Source organism: Marmota flaviventris, chromosome 1 (assembly GCF_047511675.1).
Source record: "Marmota flaviventris isolate mMarFla1 chromosome 1, mMarFla1.hap1, whole genome shotgun sequence".
NCBI lineage: Eukaryota > Metazoa > Chordata > Mammalia > Rodentia > Sciuridae > Marmota > Marmota flaviventris.
In genome coordinates this window covers 13,194,811-13,212,729 of record NC_092498.1, presented here as the reverse complement: position 1 = coordinate 13,212,729, position 17,919 = coordinate 13,194,811, and the positions used below count along the sequence as shown (strand labels likewise).

The 17,919-nt window shown below is 39.3% G+C and overlaps 1 protein-coding gene across 1 annotated transcript in view; it reads left to right on the top strand.

Annotated features, from left to right (window-relative positions):
• The window catches only part of Mgam2 (maltase-glucoamylase 2 (putative)), an 81,605-nt gene that overhangs the window by 41,194 nt on the left and 22,492 nt on the right, over positions 1-17,919 (top strand). Inside the window, exons 23-36 of the mRNA XM_034635455.2 lie at positions 465-632; positions 1,074-1,229; positions 2,308-2,556; positions 4,139-4,293; positions 5,330-5,498; positions 6,286-6,382; positions 6,831-6,943; positions 7,499-7,624; positions 9,162-9,290; positions 10,752-10,859; positions 12,419-12,481; positions 13,319-13,453; positions 14,939-15,023; positions 16,691-16,829. Coding sequence (XP_034491346.2) covers positions 465-632; positions 1,074-1,229; positions 2,308-2,556; positions 4,139-4,293; positions 5,330-5,498; positions 6,286-6,382; positions 6,831-6,943; positions 7,499-7,624; positions 9,162-9,290; positions 10,752-10,859; positions 12,419-12,481; positions 13,319-13,453; positions 14,939-15,023; positions 16,691-16,829 — 1,892 coding nt within the window. The remainder of the gene's footprint in view (positions 1-464; positions 633-1,073; positions 1,230-2,307; positions 2,557-4,138; positions 4,294-5,329; positions 5,499-6,285; positions 6,383-6,830; positions 6,944-7,498; positions 7,625-9,161; positions 9,291-10,751; positions 10,860-12,418; positions 12,482-13,318; positions 13,454-14,938; positions 15,024-16,690; positions 16,830-17,919) is intronic.

Genomic DNA, 17,919 nt, shown 5'->3' with positions numbered 1-17,919 from the left:
TTCATAATCTGCTGGGAGAATTAAACGAGGCAATACATGTAAACACCTTAGCACAGTGCCTTGAACATTGTAAGCATTCATAAATTTTAGCTCTTATTATTAATTAAAATTAAAAGAAAAAGTTACTCTGTGTGTGTGTGTGTGTGTGTGTGTGTGTGTCTATATCTGCATACCAGTGGTCTTTGTGTGTGCTTGTATCTCTGTTTGCCTTGCAAGAACCTATCCTGTCTACTAGACATCCTTAATGTCAGGGTCATATAATCTGAGTAATGAATCAGTAAGAGCCAGTGGCCCAAAGCAAACATGAAATACTATTGAAAGATTTAGGATCTTGAGTCTGAGTCAGATGCTCCCTGGGGATGACACTTAGCAGCATTTAGAACACAGAGAAAAGGGAAACACATAAGATCCCAGAGAGATATTAAATGTGACACACTTACTCCAAACTGGCTTTTCCCCTCCAGAACCGTCTACAGGCAAAGATTATACATAATGGTTATGTGGACCCGGACAACCTCATGTTTACAGATATCAGAATCTTGGGAATGGACAAAGAGCCAAGTAATTTTATTGTGTCTTTAAATAATGTTGCCACCTCCATTTCAAGTGTTGTCTACAGTGCTTCAACAAAGGTGAGAGATTGTTCCATCTCATAGGTCTTTGCTGAAAGCCCTGTTCTGAGATTCTGAAGAATAGTCCCTTTTTGTTTTTTTGACTTTGGGCAGTCAGATAGGACACTGGCTTGAGACAGCCACCGCATCACAGGCAGAGTGCAGGGGAAACTTTTGCATGCAAATCCAAACCCTACCACTTCACTTACATTAGGGTCTGAAGAAGATATGAGAGTTGGAACCCTAAGAAAGGAGACAACTCTTTTCTAGACATTTAGAACTAGACAGGCTGAGCCCGGATAAGACCCAGGGAATCACTTTGCACACATTAGCCTAGTACTGGAGAGTATTTACACAGCTACTCCTGGTGTGCCCACCTGTTACTATGACACCATCCCTAACTTTGTCCACATAATTCTACCTCATCTCATTTGTCACTGGAGTCTTCTTTGTCTTCCCCAGGTGGTGACCATCACTGATCTCAAGGGACTGGTTCTGGGACAAGAATTCTCTATACAGTGGGATCTTGTAGTCAATGATCTGGAGAAGTTCAACTGCTATCCTGAGGATCCTACTGCCTCTGAGGAGAGTTGCAGACAGCGGGGATGCCTTTGGGAGGTATTGAGCAAAGGCAAGCTCCCATGTTGACCAGGAACTTAGAGAAATTGCCCCACAAGTCATTAAGCACCAAGAAAACACTTTAAAAGTTTATGGCCTGAAGAGTACCATGACAGTGTGCCCATATGCATCTGTCAACTCTTCAGGATACGTATTTTCCTCAGATATCCAGAATCAGAAGAAACTCATGGCTATTCTGATTGTTTCCCCAGCCATGTCATTCAAAACCCCATTTTATATGATAGTGTCCAGTGGGTTTGTATCATTCACTGGGTATTTTAAGTGAATTTATTTTTCTTATATTAGAGAACCCAAAGAAGAAGGGTTAAGGGAAGGTGGGTCCTTTCATATGAACAATGGAGAGAATGAAAGCCTGAGAGAGTTAAGGATTCCTCAAGATGGGATTTAGGGCAGTAAGGACACTGGGAGCAGACCCTGCCTCAGGGTTCCAGGCTCCAGACTGGGCTTCCTGCTGTTCTTGAAGGATTCACTCATTACAGAAGGCTGGGGCGTGTGTGTGTGTGTGTGTGTGTGAGAAATGAGTGTACCTGTGTTCATTGAGTAGGGCTGCTTTAACAAATTCACGCAAACTGATTGACTTAGAACAATACATACTCATTTCCTCCTAGTTCTGGACTCTAGAAGTCTGAGATCAAGACGTTAGCAGGGTTGGCTCCTTCTGTGGGATGTGATGTCGGTTCTGTTCCATGATTTACACCTTGCTTCTGGTGTCAGGCTGGCAATATTTGGCATTTCCTAGCTTGCACATGCTTCACTCAATCTCTGACCTCATGTTCACACCTGTGTCTAAATTTCCCCTCCTGATCACCAGTCATATTGAATGGGAACCTATCCTAATGACCTCTTCTGAACTTGGATCATGCACAAAGACCCTGCTTCCAACTAGTCACATTCATAGTACCAGGGCTTGGGGATTATCTTTGGGGGGCTCATGATTCATCAGATAAGAAAGGGCAAAGCAGTCTGAGACTTGGTCTGTGCTAACCAGCTTCTTTAGTAATTAGAGTCTCAGAGTATGGTGTCTGAGGCTGACCAAGAGCGTCTCCTGTTGTTGTAGCCCACAGCTACTCCTGGTGTGCCCACCTGTTACTATGACACCATCCCTAACTATGCTGCCAGTAACATTCAGTACCTGCCCACGGGCATCACCACCGACCTTACCCTCCTGGCGGTCCCTGCATCTACCCGGGCAGCGGCATCTCCACCATCACCAGCAGCAGCCACTGTCTCTAATCGTCTCTCTGAAAAGATCAGCCTCCTCAGACTGAGTGTGACCTACCATACAGAGAGCATGCTGCAGATAAAGGTAATTCCCATGCTGACAATCCTGGTTTTCAAGGTGAGTTCTTAACCTACAGGTGTGTGTAGATGAAAGTCATGAAAAGACTTTTCATCCAAATCTCTCTGTTCATGATGCAAGAGCTGAGAAGGCCTTAGAGAGATAAAGGTCAGAAGTAAATAACAGAGGCAGGGTGTGACCTTAGATCCATCAGGCTTGTGAATTTCCTAGAATAATGAATTCTCTAGATCATAAATATTCTCAAAAAATTCTTAGCCCTGAAAACATGAATTTACTTTGTGGTTAATACATATGAGAGGCACCAACTGGCTTCCAGAATTTCTAGATATTTCTTTAATAGTGGCTCTCAGACTTTAACATGCATCAGAATCACCTGAAGATGTTAAAACCCAGGCTGCTCAGCCTCACCCTACGGTTTCCAGTTCAGCATTCTGGGCTGGCCCAGCCTGAGCATTTGCATTTCTAAGTTCTCCAGCAATGCTGACTGATGCTTCAGGTAAAAGGGCCACACTTTGAGACCCACTCTTGTCCTTTACTTACCAGAAATACAATGAGAACCCAGTTTGTTTTCTAGTAGGGGTATTTTTTAAAAACTGTTTGAAACACACACACACTCATACAAGTAAATTAGCTATTTTATTTAACCAATGTTCTAAAATATATATCAGTTCATTTTGAAATCCAAGTTTTATTATGGAGAGATATTTCACAACATTTTAATTAAGTCATCAAAATCTGGTATGTGTTTGCACTTGTGGTGAATCTTGATTTAGATTCATGCATTTCTGGTGCGCAAAAGCCACACATGGCTGGTGGACACAGGCTTGAGCAGCTCTGCCCTTGACATTGCTCCTCTCACTTGAGTGTGTCCTCCATCACTGAGGGCATCCTGTGAACCTGAAGGTTCTGACCAGCAGATCTGGGACAGAGGCTGAGTCTGAATTCCTAACAAGCTCCCAGGCAATGCCGCTGATTTTTGGTTTAAGAAACAGAGTTTTGAAAAGTAGGGCTTTAGGAAAAGCTTTACTGAAGTCCAGGCTGTGGGCTAATAGCAGCATGAGGAGGGGATGGTCGCCATGGTGGTGATGGACCCTGTCTTGCATGCATGCTGCAGTCCTCTTGTTTTTTTTCCTCACACCAATCCTGTTAGATGAGTAGGAATGAATAGAGGGTACAAAGGAGAAACCTGAAGGATTGAGAAGGCATGCAGCATCTGGAAGCTCAAGTAGTAAAGAGGTCTAGTTCCCAACACACACATGCAATCACTCACATACAGTCTTGAAGTTACATGCACATGTATGTTCATATAGCACACATCCTAAGTACATATACACACTCTACCCACAAGATTCTATAATCTTAGATTACAAGTTCTCTCGAGTGGGTATTATTGAGGCATTTTGGAAGCTCAGAATCTGCCACAGTAGATAAGGAGGCCTCACATCTGCTTGCTTGGGACATTCAGTGCCTCCTGATGTGGTTCAAACTGGTCAAAAACAAACAAACAACATTGGAAATGAATTCTGTGGGCAAACATCAGGTCTCAGACTCCATCAGGAAGAGTTTTTTATTTTTCTCTCCTTGCCAGATCTATGATCCCACTAATAAAAGGTACGAGGTCCCGGTACCTCTGAACACACCACGTTCACCGCTTGTCTCCCCTGAAAACTGCCTGTATGAAGTCAGGGTTCAGAACAATCCCCCTGGAATCCAGATTCGACGCAAAAGTTCCCAAACTGTGATGTAAGTGCTATTTATTGGCTTTAATCAGAGTGTCTGATGGTAATTATGGTGTTGCTAATTAAGGCAAGTAAAATATTAGTCTCAGAGACTCTTCATGATGTGTGTGTGTATTTGTTAAAGAGTATGTCAATTTCCTCTTACTTCATTAGGGAATTTATTTTTATGTTAGTCATTAACTCAGAAAGATTAATCAACCTTAGATTTAAAAAGTCACAAGTGTTATTTGAATTCAAAGAAAGAGATATCTTTCCTATTTGTTACTCTTGTTAAGTAGAACAGAAAACTTAAATAAGTATAACAAATAACCTCAGATATGTCTGTTCTGTATTATGCTTCATTAAGAAATAATAATTGAAGAGGCAGGAGAGAGGAAAGAGGTGGGTATGAAGAGAGAAATGGACTTATATCATCTTTGGTTCTATAGACACCACAGACTTCAAGCATTTTTATGATATTAAGTGTGAAAAGAATTGTGGATTGTCATCTCTCATCACTTATCCTGATGCTTGAGGTCCAGGCTTTGCCCAGGGTGAGGCCCCCCATCCCAGCAAAGGTTATCACTTGTATGTGCATTTGTGTTTTTTCCTATGTGTGGCTTCTGCTGTCTTTGACTATGTATCTGATTTTCTCTGTTTTCATCTTCAGTGAGTTCTCTGGTCAATCTAGAGAAGTTATTCCAAGAGTGTCAATTTTTTTCTATCCAAAAGTACTTTTTAGATCTCATTCATTTATTCACATTTGCTGGAATGCCGGGCACTGAGAACTGGACATAAAGAGATGAATGAGACCTGGTACTTGCCCTCAATGAGCCCATAGTTCTGAGAAGGAGCTCTCAGTCTTGCAAAGCACAGAATTAAAATGCAAATATGGAACCTTGGTACTGAGTCATGGCTATTGTTATGACCTGGTCCTTTTATAACATTTGAACCTGGATCTTGATGTGCAATGATTCAAGAGGCTTCTGAATCATCTAGGCATCCCATTTGCTCTGCCTGAGATCTGCAGCTCAGCTTGGAGGTCTGCCTTTGTGTTGCAGTTGGGATTCTCAACTCCCGGGCTTCACCTTCAACGACATGTTCCTTTCCATTTCTACTCGCCTCCCTTCTCAGTACATCTATGGTTTTGGGGAAACTGAGCACATGACTTTCAGAAGAAACATGAACTGGACAACCTGGGGAATATTTGCTCGGGATGAGCCACCAGCGGTAAGGACAAAAATGAAATTAGCAGTTTCTCCTTCGGCAAATTTACTTTTAATTCTTAGGCCAGTAAATGAGGTTCCATTTATCAGCCTCATCTTTCTAGCTCTTGGTTGTAAGGTTACAAGAGGCCACAGGTCATGCTCTTTTATCTGTAAAACAAACAAACTCATAACATATATTTTTCCACCCGTCTCCCATGGATTACAAATTTTATTTCACAAACTTTTATTTAATATATTCAATGTTTGAGCACATTGCTAGATGCTTATCTGTAAATTTAATAAGATGCTGTCTTTGCCCTTCAAAAGTTTATAGACAGACAGATTGGTGTAGAAATAATGATAGCACAGTGTAGTGAGTGCTGTGATAGAATTGTGTAATAATAAGCCACACATGTTGGTGCATATTTACTTGGAAGGCTGAGGAAGGTGGGTCACAAGTTCAAGGCCAGTTTAGGAAACTTAGTGAGACCCATCTCAAAAGTAAAAATATAAGAGACTGGCGAGGTAGCACAGTGACAGAGCACTTGCTCAGCATATGCAAGGCCTTGGGTTTAATCCCCAGTACCACAAGGAAATAAAAAGAATTATGTAATATTCAATAAAGGTGACAGAGAGGGGGAGGACATAGGTTTTAGGTTGGGGTGGAAAGGAAGGTCAAAGAAGGTTGTACAAAGGATATAACGCTGTATCAAATCTTTTACATGGAATATGAGTTTGCTGTTTGGATTATGATCTGGAAACTATTGGATTTTTATCTTTATATTACTCTCATGACTTTCAATTACCAGTACAAGAAAAATTCCTATGGTGTTCACCCCTACTATATGGCCTTGGAAGAAAATGGGAATGCCCATGGAGTGCTCCTGTTGAACAGCAATGCCATGGGTAAGACAGGGGCGTGCTCCCCGGGCACCACCACAAACAACCTGACCACTCCATTGTCATCTGGGAGATTACTAGAAACGAATAAGTTAAGGGGCAAGGAAAATGGCATGGACAAACTGACCTTCCATTCATTTGTTCACTTATTCAATACTTAAAAATTGTTCCAGAATAGGCATTAATTGTACCATTTGACTAACTGTGGTCCCTTATTTTGCTGTGACACTTCATTTCCTTATTGCAGGTGATATAAACTGTTGAGTGTCATATAATGGGGTAGATGCAGTTTGGGGTACTGCAGGCCCATCTCTGACTCCAGTGGACAAGGGAGGACATTCTAGAGGAGATAGACATGAAGGAAGGAGAGTGAAGACAGCACATTTTAGAGCATCTCTCTCTCTGGGTGTCTTACAAGCTCCTCATCTGTCTCTTTATTTTAAAATTTTTACAGATATGACTCTGCAGCCCACTCCTGCCCTGACATATCGCACTGTAGGAGGGATTTTGGACTTTTATTTAGTTTTGGGGCCAACCCCCGAACTGGTAACTCAGCAATACACTGAGGTTGGAAGCCATTCTATCCATTGATATATCACTAAATATTTATTGGGTATTGTTACCATGTTTTCAGTACTGAGATGGGTCAGTCTTTTTCTTTTTACCCTGGGGTGTAAGTCAGATTTTACTAATATGGATGCTAAATGCATATTAATATTACAGGTCTCTCAATTGCTTGCTAAATAGCCTATCTTAAGAATCTCAGATCAGTAATAACCACCACATTCTCAGGTTTCACAGTGTAATAGAATATAGGGAAATGTTAATTACAATATTTCTAGCATTCTTCATCTCTAGGGTTGTTCTACATTTATTTGATTTCCCTATTTTTTTTTTTTTTTGAGGGAGGCCTCAGGTCAGACAGTAGTCAGTAGAAATTTTCAAATTATTTCAAACAAAAGTCAACTATCTTTTCTTCCTTACAAAGTTACTTGGATCTATTTTTTATTTTTTTAATTGACATAACATTTGCATACATTTATGGGGTATGGTATGATAATTTGGTATATGTATACAATGTGTAATGATCTTATCAGGGTAATTAGCATTCTTCTATTCTAGTTGATTGGTCGGCCAGCAATGACTCCATATTGGGCTCTGGGATTCCAGCTGAGTCGCTATGGATACCAGAATGATTCTGAAATCGCCAGTCTGCATGATGCAATGGTGGCAGCCCAGATCCCCTATGTATGAAACCCTCCCTCAACCTCTGGGTTTAGCTATGGGATTCTGTGACTAATTGTCTATAAACAGCTTCATTGAAATTATTACTGTGGCTACTTCAGCATAAATCCTGTAGCTGTGGAGCTAGTTCTGTGTGAATACATTGTTTTTTAAAGTCTTTGCCTGCTGCCCTTTTGAGTCGAGGTTCAAAACTAAGAGTTGCATGGATCCTTTGGCCACTGGTGGAATGAGTGGAGGGTATTGGCACCCACTGACTCGCTGGAACATCATGTAGTGGCCAAGGCAGTCTTGGAAGCGGGGGTCTGTGTGAGATGGATATGAAGTGGCAATAGGCAAGGAAGTGATTAAAATGAAGCCTTTGCTTTCTTTAAAACACACACACATATCCTAAGTACCTACCTAGTTCCCCAGGAAAGCCCTGAGAAGTGTGGTCAACTGGATTCCACAAATAGTGCGCTCCTTCTCTACTGATTAGTTTTCTACCACTCATTGTCTTTATTGGCTTTCAGTTCACCTCGGAGATTTTTAAAGGCAATTAACAACTGGAAGATGAGAATAAAGTGCTATGATATTCCCATCAATAATAATTTGAGGGCTGGGGCTATAGCTCAGTAGCAAAGCACTTGCCTAGTGTACATGAGGCACTGGGTTCGATCCTCAGCACCACATAAAAATTAACAAATAGAATAAAGGCATTCTGTCCATCTACAACCACAAAAAAATTTTTTTAAAAAATTGACACATGTCCATGCTTAACTTTTATTATAAACTTATTAAACAGAAATTTTAAAATATAGAAAAATCACAAGATGAAAAAGTTCATAGATCTGCCTCACCAAAGCAATCATGCTATTTATATATATAAATCCTATGAATTATATGTCTTTAAAATTATATACAATATATTATATAAGTCATATATAATATATATGTATATTGTATATAAATTATATGTATATAATACACATTAAATTAGTGAATAAAAGACATTTATTTCAGTGAAGGGAGACAACCAATAAATAAATATTAGAGAATGTTAAATCTTTCTTGAATATATAGATATTCTATTTATAATATAGTAGACACGTGCTGATATATATATTTTAAAGTAAAATATGTATTCTAAGTTGATTTAATTTGATAAGGTTTACTGTAGGAACAAAAGAAACTTAGATATGCAACCTTTTTTTGTTTATTAGGGAAGTTTCACTTTCTTGAACACTTCCACTGGCTTTTTGTATGATAGGCTCACCAAATTTGAGATTTGAAGAGTGGGTAAGACATAAATTGAGGGAAGGAAAGGAAAGCAAGTTCCTGTTGGGGGCACAGAAGAAGAAAGTGGGGACAGGTGAATTGTGAGGGGGAATCAGAAAGCAAGGTCAATCAACATAATTGCAAAGTCAGTGTAGTGGGTATTGAGATGGGAAATGATAAGGGCTGGGGCTGGGGGAGCAGGCAGCAGGGTCTGGAGCCTGGAAGAGCAGTTAGTGTGCCCTGCAGCTACCGCTGCAGGAGCCTCAGTATCCGCTCCTTCTTGTAGGACGTCCAGCATGTGGACATCGATTACATGGACCGGAAGCTGGACTTCACCCTCAGCCCCAGCTTTCAAAACCTCGGTGTCCTGATAGAGCAAATGAAGAAGAATGGCACCAGATTTATTCTCATTCTGGTAGGTGTGAAGGCAGATTGCATGCTTCTTTTTGTTTCTGTGTTCACGATTCAAAAATTAAACCCCTGGGAAGAACTGGCAAAAAGGTAAAAGAAACCCCCCCCCCCCCACATCTTGGTCTCTTCCTGTGAGTCTTTAATTATTATCTTTTAAAAGTTTTGAAAAGCCAATAAAGAAGGAAAGAATAGGTAAAAAAATGCATTGTAAGAGGTGATACTTCGTCATATTTATTATTTTTCATTGCTGAATGCCACTAGGATTTAATTAATCAGTACTTTTTTGGGGAGAGAGTTAGGACAACTGTAGGCAGAAACACTGAATATAGGAAAGAATAAAAGGGTCTCACTATTTCAGGCTTCAGGATGAATAGCTATAGCTCAGTCTCATTTTTAGGAAACTGCAGGGGGTTAAAAAATCTCTTCTACTGTATCATCATTCAGCAACCATGAGTCTTAGGGGACCCATTTCTCTTTTATTAAGCCCACAAAAAACGGAGGTAAGATCCAAAATGCCAACTTATTATTTTACATTGGAAGTTATATCTTGGTAAATACAGAAGTAACTACCCACAAAGGATTTCCTCCTTCTAGCTTCCAGAAATCAGAGCATGATTCTTGTTCATTTTAAAATTTAAGTATTTACAAAACATTGGCTACTTGAAAATCACTGTTTTCTAAAGAGTGCGTGTGTTTTAAATTAATGAATTAATGGCATTTATTCTAGTAAAGGGAGACAGCCAATAAAAAACTATTAGGAAGATAATTTCAGATAATGTTGATTTACATGGCAATTGGGAAACAGCGTAATATAGAGAGTAACTGGGGAAGGTATGAGATAGGCTGATGAATATCAATGTCCATCTCAAATGGCCGCACCATAGAACAGAATGCAGAAGTTCAATTTCTTAAGGAGCACTGCTGTTAGACTCTGGAAATGCTATAAATTGTCTCTCTCCAATTGAGGATAATATCTTATTAAACTGCTTTATCTCCAGGATTTGTTTTCCAAACATTAGCACATCTTTATTTCTCAATAATTTTATGGAGAAATATTAACAAATTCTTTTAATTCTTAGGTCTCTTTTTTAAAAATATTAATTTCCCTGTTTATTGGAAAAGTCACATATGTCATATTATATTTCAATTTTTATGATTTTTCCCCTTCTTTAGTTATGGCTCTGGGTGTTTACTTTCTATAATATGTAAAAGATTCTTGCTCCCTTTGAAAGAGGTCATCCTTTATAAGGGTCATCTATCTTACTTTTGGGTCCCGGTGGCAACTTCCATCTTAATTGGTTATGTAATATTCCCAATAGATATGTCAAATTATCAATGCTTTTTTATTTATCTAATTTTATTTTGGTCCATCATTTTTTTCTGTACTAAATTGTCAAAGTTTGGGAGAGGACTTTCCTTAGGGACATTTTTCTCACCTTTGCAGTCTTAAATCCTGTCACTGCAGGACCCAGCCATTTCTGGCAATGAGACACAGTATCTCACCTTCACCAGAGGACAGGAAGACAACGTGTTCATCAAATGGCCCAACACCAGTGACATTGTCTGGGGAAAGGTGAGGCTTGGGGAAGAGGCTATAATTAATACACAGCACTATGTCTTGATTAAAAGGTGCTCTCAATAAATCATACAAAAATATATCGTTTAATTAATAAATTATGAATGAGTAGAAATCTATCTGATGCTGATTAGCTTAATACACATTAATAAGACCAAGGTCACAGCTCTAATCCTCTAGATATTGAATACCATGTTATTGCCTGGATATGTTCTGATGTCCCACCCTTTATGTATTCCAGCTAGTCATTTAGTAGTAAACATTAGGAATCCCGTAGAGAGAGAAAGACTCTGAAATCTGTGTCTCCCAGCCACCTAAACTCAAAACTCACAACACCTTTGACTTACGATGCTTACTCAGCCTCTCATTTAAATGAATCACCAAGTCCTATAGATTCTTGTTTTTTTCTTTGACCCCTTGAATTCCTTTTCTGTGGCCTCAATCCTCATCCTCATTTATCTGATTTATAGCAGCAGTGTTTTATGTGAACTTCCTGACCCACATGACAGTAGCTTTTGCCAGGTTCCAACTCTGTTCCTTAATTTTGCTATGCCACTGCCTACAGTTCTGGATACATGCCTTTCTCACTTTGAATATAGCCTTCTCGGTGTCCCCAGATAATATCTGCACCCCAAGACGAACTCAGATCTTACTTCCTTTTTTTTTTTTTTTTTTTTGAGAGAGAGAGAGAGAGTTTTTAATATTTATTTTTTAGTTTTTGGCAGACACAACATCTTTGTTTGTATATGGTGCTGAGGATCGAACCCGGGCCGCACCCATGCCAGGCGAGCACGCTACTGCTTGAGCCACATCCCCAGCCCAGATCTTACTTCTTGAGAAGTACTCCATAACTGTTTCAGTTGCTGTTTTCCCTTTCATGTGTCATTCCAGAGAGAGTATAGCACACCATGTAGCACTTATATATTACTCTCTGTGAACTCTTGGAAAAAACAGGCAGTATTTACTGCTATAATCTCAGTAGATATAGATCCTCATAATAAGTGCTCAGTAACTGTTTCCTCTTTGAATTAATTAATCAATGTATATAAAGTCCTGCTAATTACAGATGAAATTGGTTGATATATGAAAGTTTTTTTTAAACACTAAGTACATTTGTGGGTGTCCAAAAGTTATGGTATTACTTAGAAGTATTGAGACAGAGTTTATGGCTGTGAATGTAAATCAATCTTATTCTTAGAGTCAACCTTAACATTTATTTTTATAAAGGGAATTTTGTTATACACAAAAGTAAAAGGCAGACCAGACCATGGAGTAATTATTTGAAAGATGGTTTCTCAGAAGACACATCTAAAATGAATTGGGTTACTTATTAAGTTAAAAATAACATGAAAACTTATGGAATGAAACAAAAAGATCTGAGCCTAACAGGATTTCACCTAGCAGGATTTCATCTATTGATTTGTATTTACAATTTAATTTATGGCCAAGATGCCCAGCATTTGTGAAGATGCATGTCATGAAAGTCTAACATATGAAACACCTCATGGTCTGTTTGCCATGACTTAAAGGTTTCAATATTTCCTCTTTTTCTCTAGGTTTGGCCAGAGCTGCCCAATGTAAATGTGGATGAATCCCTTGACCATGAAACTCAGGTCAAGGTACAGTCATACATGGATTTTGGTCTACATTGCCCTACATATCTGGATACTTATTTGTTTTATTCTTATTCTTTTATTGTTAGATAAATAGCTTATGCTCTGGTTAAATGGCTTTAATGCCAGTGTGCATGTCTGGTGGTATTTTTTTGCAGAAGGAGATCCTCAAATGAGAAACCTAAAAAATAGCTAAAATGGAAAAGTATAGAAGAAAATTACCAGGGAGTTCCTTACATGTATGCCTTTAATGGATTGCAATTTGAATCTAGTGTTGCTTGAAAAATAAGGAACCAAAGTCCAGAATGCTTTCTCGGAAGAGTATCACTTATGAACAAATACCCTTTGCAGGTTAATGAATTACCTACATACCAAAGCAAACACTAGCCAGTTGAAAGGAGCAAAGGACTTGGTCTCAGCCCTTGCTCCCACGTCAGCCTGGCACCCACTAACCCTTCTACTGTGCAGCTTGCTTCTCCTTGGATTATGGGGTCCTCCTGCATTTCATTTGATGAGTCAAATGAGTCATGGATCTCTAAATTTACATTGTTTAGAGGCTGACTATCGGTTTTCTAGTTGCCATGACTAATTTTCTAGTCATAAAGGAAGTTCTATGTTTAAAAGCTATCTAACCCTTTTCTAAGAAAATTAAGAATGAACGCATCCTTTCCCCAACTGTGTGTCCACTGTAAACTTTGCAACACCACCAGCAGCAGAATTGAGGTTAAATCAGACGCTGAGCTGGACAGGCTCAAAAGCCTGCTCATCTCCCCTTCCTGTTCCCAGGATTCCCCTTCTTGGACATGCATGACCTCACTATGACAATGCATGTCACTCTTACAGATGTACAGGGCCCACGTTGCTTTCCCTGACTTCTTTCGTAACAGCACAGCTGCATGGTGGAAGAAAGAGATAAACGAGCTCTATGCTAACCCCAGAGAGCCAGGGAAGAGCTTGAAGTTTGATGGACTGTCGATTGTAAGTGCACCCTCAGTGGTTACTCTTTAGAATGTTCATATTCAAAACTTGGGGAAGCAATTCCGAGACTAGAAGAAGCAGGGCACTGGAACCAGAGGCATGAAAGGAAGGGTGATGGTACAGAATCTAGGTCCTGGGAATAGGAGTAGCAGAGATTATTGTGGACCTGCCCAGGGTCATGTCTTCTGGAGGAAATGGGAGCCCATCGAGGAGACGTGCTACTGCGGGAGATGCCAGGGCATGAGGGAGAGGGAGCGGTGCCCTTGTCTCTTACTCTCAACCCTCCATCTCTTGCTGGTGCTTCCTGTTGGCTAAACTGACCTAGAAGCCCTGAAGCCTGTCCTGCAACACAGGGCAGAACTGGGGACAGGCAAGGCATAAATCTATGAGCAAAGAGACATTTACCCTGAAGGAATAGCTTAAAAAGCCCTGAGTGAAGGGCTTCTGGAGGTGTCTCTGGGACATGTGTCCAAGGGCCCCTCTATTTATGTTTTTCTAAGGATAGGAATCTTATCAATGTCATGATTTCCTTCCCCTCTATCTAGTGGCCTGAAAACCTAAGCAGTTACCAGGTCAGCTAGGAAGAGCTGCTCAAGTCTAGGTCAGGCTGCAAGAAGCTTGTGATTCACAAAACACAAACCTATAAGCCCACTGTCTGCCTGGGGGCCTCCCTGACCACTTGAACCTTCAGGGTAAATAGGCACAGAGCAGACAGGTGAGAATGCATAAATGAACCCAAACAGGCAAATCAGACAGTGAAGAGATATAGATAACTCTGAGAAACAAGAGATTCTGATAACTGTGAAGTATTTGTTCCCATTGAAAGAAAGCTGCATAATTCAAAATAATGAATAGTTCTCCAAATACTTGCCTTTGCCTTTAGTATGTTCCATATAAGATAACATAACATACAAAACTTTAACTTCTCTATTTATAAAGTAGACAACTTTTGCCAAAATATGATTTTATTTCCAGACTGGTTTCTGAATCATATACAACTTTTCAGGAATGTGTCTACTGCAGAAAGTGAGATATGTCTCCTTGTGTTTGGTGCACGTGAATATCAGAATTAGTCCAAGCTATTGGCTAAGAAAAAGGAGAGAGAGATCGTAGTGATCCCTGACTGCAGATACAAAGTGAATAATTTGTGGGTAGACAAACAAAGATGTGCTTCTCCTGTGGTATAGATGAATCAAATTATTTCCTTAGGTTCTGTATTCAGCATAGTCTCAATATTTTTGCTGTTAGGTTACCACTTCATTAATTTAAAAATGCCAAGTGAGCTGGAAGGAGTTTAACACTCCACAGAAGCAGATGTGGACTCTTAAGTCCACTTTAGTCAATGCCAGGATTAAGCAGAGTCCCCTGAGCCACTACAGAGACAAAGCTTCAGTGCAGGCCGGGCATCTTCTGCAGCTAGTGTCCTCTAGGTGAAGGCCATACAGACCTGACGTGATGGAATCTTCTCTTGCTAACTTAATTCAGGATATGAATGAGCCATCAAACTTTGTGGATGGATCTGTTGGGGGCTGCCGCAGTGAAGTTCTTAATAACCCACCCTATATGCCAGGTAGGTAAAATGTTACTTTATCAAATTATTGCTCTGTTCAAACACTGAAGATTTCCCTCTTACTGTCAAAGTAAAGCCTAATTTTTTTTTTTTGTGTGTGTGTGTAGAAATAATGAGATGACATTGTATGAAAGAAACCAAGCAATGTGTTTTATTATGTTGACAATGGTGAACTGAATGCTAAACTTTTAAAAATTGTTCTTTTTAGATATATATGAGAAAAATGTTCTTTTTAGATATACATGTATAATATTTGGACATATTATACATACATGGAGTATAACTTCCCTTATTTGTCATTGTACGTGATGTGAAGTTACACTGGATGTATTCTAATATAAGAATGTAGGAAAGTTAAGTCCGACTCATTCCACTGTCTTTCTTTCCCATCCCTTTCCTTCATCCCCTTTGTCTAATCCAGTGAATTTCTATTCTCTGCCCCCCCTCCATTATGTGTTAGCATCCACATATCAGAGAGAACATATGGCCTTTGGTTTATTGGGATTGGCTTATTTTGCTTAGCATGATAGCCTCCAGTTCCATCCTTTTACCAGCAAATGCCATAATTTCATTCTTCTTTATATCTGAATAATAATCCATTGTGTATATATACCACATTTTCTTTATCCATTCATTTGTTGAAGGGCACTTAGGTTGGTTCCGTAGCTTACCTATTGTGAATTGAGCTGCTATAAACATTGATGTGGCCATGTCACTATAGTATGCTGATTTTAAGTCCTTTGGGTATAGACTGAGGAGTAAGATGCCTGGGTCAAATGATGGTTCCAATCCAAGTTTTCTGAGGAATCTCCACATTGCTATACATAGTGGTTACATCAATCTGCAGTCCCATCAGTAATGTATGACTATACCTTTTCCCCCCACATCCTTGCCAACATTCATTGTTACTTGTATTCTCGATAATTGCCCCAAATGCTAAACTTTTCAATAAACCCCTTCTCTCTCTCTCTCTCTCTCTCTCTCTCTCTCTCTCTCTCTCTCTCTCAATTAGTAAATGAAAATCTAGTCCTGAACTTTCAGTCTGTATTTGCAGATAGTTCATGAAAGATACCCCTTGGTAGTTCCAGAGTGCAAACTGAAATATGATGTTGGGATCAAACACTTCTCAAATGATTGAATCCTCTCATCTTACAGAGGCCCCAAAAGGAAGTGAGTTCCTAAGAGCAGTGTACCAGAAATTCATGAAGCAGAATCTGGGACACAGGTTTCTTTGTGTCTAGGTCGCTGCCATGCAGAGCCGTGTCCGTTAACTCAATTATTCTTTCATTCAGTTTCTCCTTCCTCCCACATGTATATGACAGGCAAAAGCTGGTGAGATTGAGCAAAACAAGATCTATTCCCTTGAGAACATTACCATCTAGTGGAAAACCCTATCCTTTCACCCAAGGAGTTTGTCAACTTGTAAAACCAGTGGTGACAGCATTCCCTAAGTTAGAGTTGGAACACAGCCAAGGGTGCTTTTCCCCTGCCATACCCCATTCTTACCTTTTACAAATTTTATTAAGTCATAGGATGTTGCTTTTGTACATTAAAAACAAAAAACGGAAATTGAACCTATTACTGGTAACAAAAGTGCTGATTGAAATAGAGAAATGTCAGAATGAATGTACAAGTCATTTGGGAAATAACTCAACATTTCCCCTCAGATTTGCAATCTAGGGACAAAGGCCTGAGCAGTAAGACCCTGTGCATGGAGAGTGAGCAGATCCTGCCAGATGGCTCCCGGGTGCGACACTATGACGTACACAGCCTGTACGGGTGGTCCCAGACCAGACCGACATATGAGTGAGTGTTTTTGACAATTGCAGCACAGATAATTTTCTACATTCCTGTATTTGTTGTTTCATATTTGTATTGCATTTGTACTTACATGATGCCAGCTAAATGGAGCAGTGTCAAACAGATCACGCCTGGTTGCCCAAACAACCCAGAGTACATTCACAGAGTTATACATCCAACACTAAAATAAAATTTTAGAATATTTTCATCATTTCAAAAGAAAAACCTTGATCTGTTAACAGTCATTCCTCCCTGTCCCCACTTCCTGAGCTCCAGCCAATACTAAGCTACTTTCTGTCGTTAACATTATCCATTCTGTGTATTTCAAGTAAATGAAATTGCGTAATAATTTTGTGTCTGGCTTCTTTCCCTGGTATGTTTTCAAGGTTCATCTATGTTGCAGGATGTATCAGTACTCCATTCCTTTTATTGATGCATAATATTCTACTGTCAAGATAGAGCATATTTTGTGTGTCTATCAGCCAGCAGACATTTGAGTGGTTTTCAGATCTTGGCTATTATGAATAGACATGTATAAACATTTACTGCAAGATTTTGAATCAAAATGTGTTTATTTTCTCTTTAATATATATCTAGGAGTAGAATTTTCAGATCGTATGGTAACCGTATATTTAATATCTTAGAGATATTAACTCTCTAAGAACTGTCTAAAGAGTTTGGCCTTGAAAAATACCATTTGACATTCTCACCAGCAATGGATGAGGGTTGAAGTTACTTTGTATCCATACCAACATAAGTTATTTTTACCCTTTTTATTATAGACATTATAATGGGTTTTAAGTTACTTTGTATCCATACCAACAAGCTATTTTTACCCTTTTTATTATAGACATTTTAATGGACGTAAAGTACATCAATTTTTGTCTTCATTTCCCTAATTACCAGTTCTGTTGAATATTGTTTCATGTACCTATTGGCCATTTATGTATCATTTTAGCAGAAATGTCTATTTGAATTCTTTGCCTATTTTTAAATTATTTGTTTTTAGGATTGGATTGTAAAAACTCTTCATATATTCTGCATACAAGTGATTGATAGATATATGGTCTGCAAATATTTTCTCTCATTCTGTAAA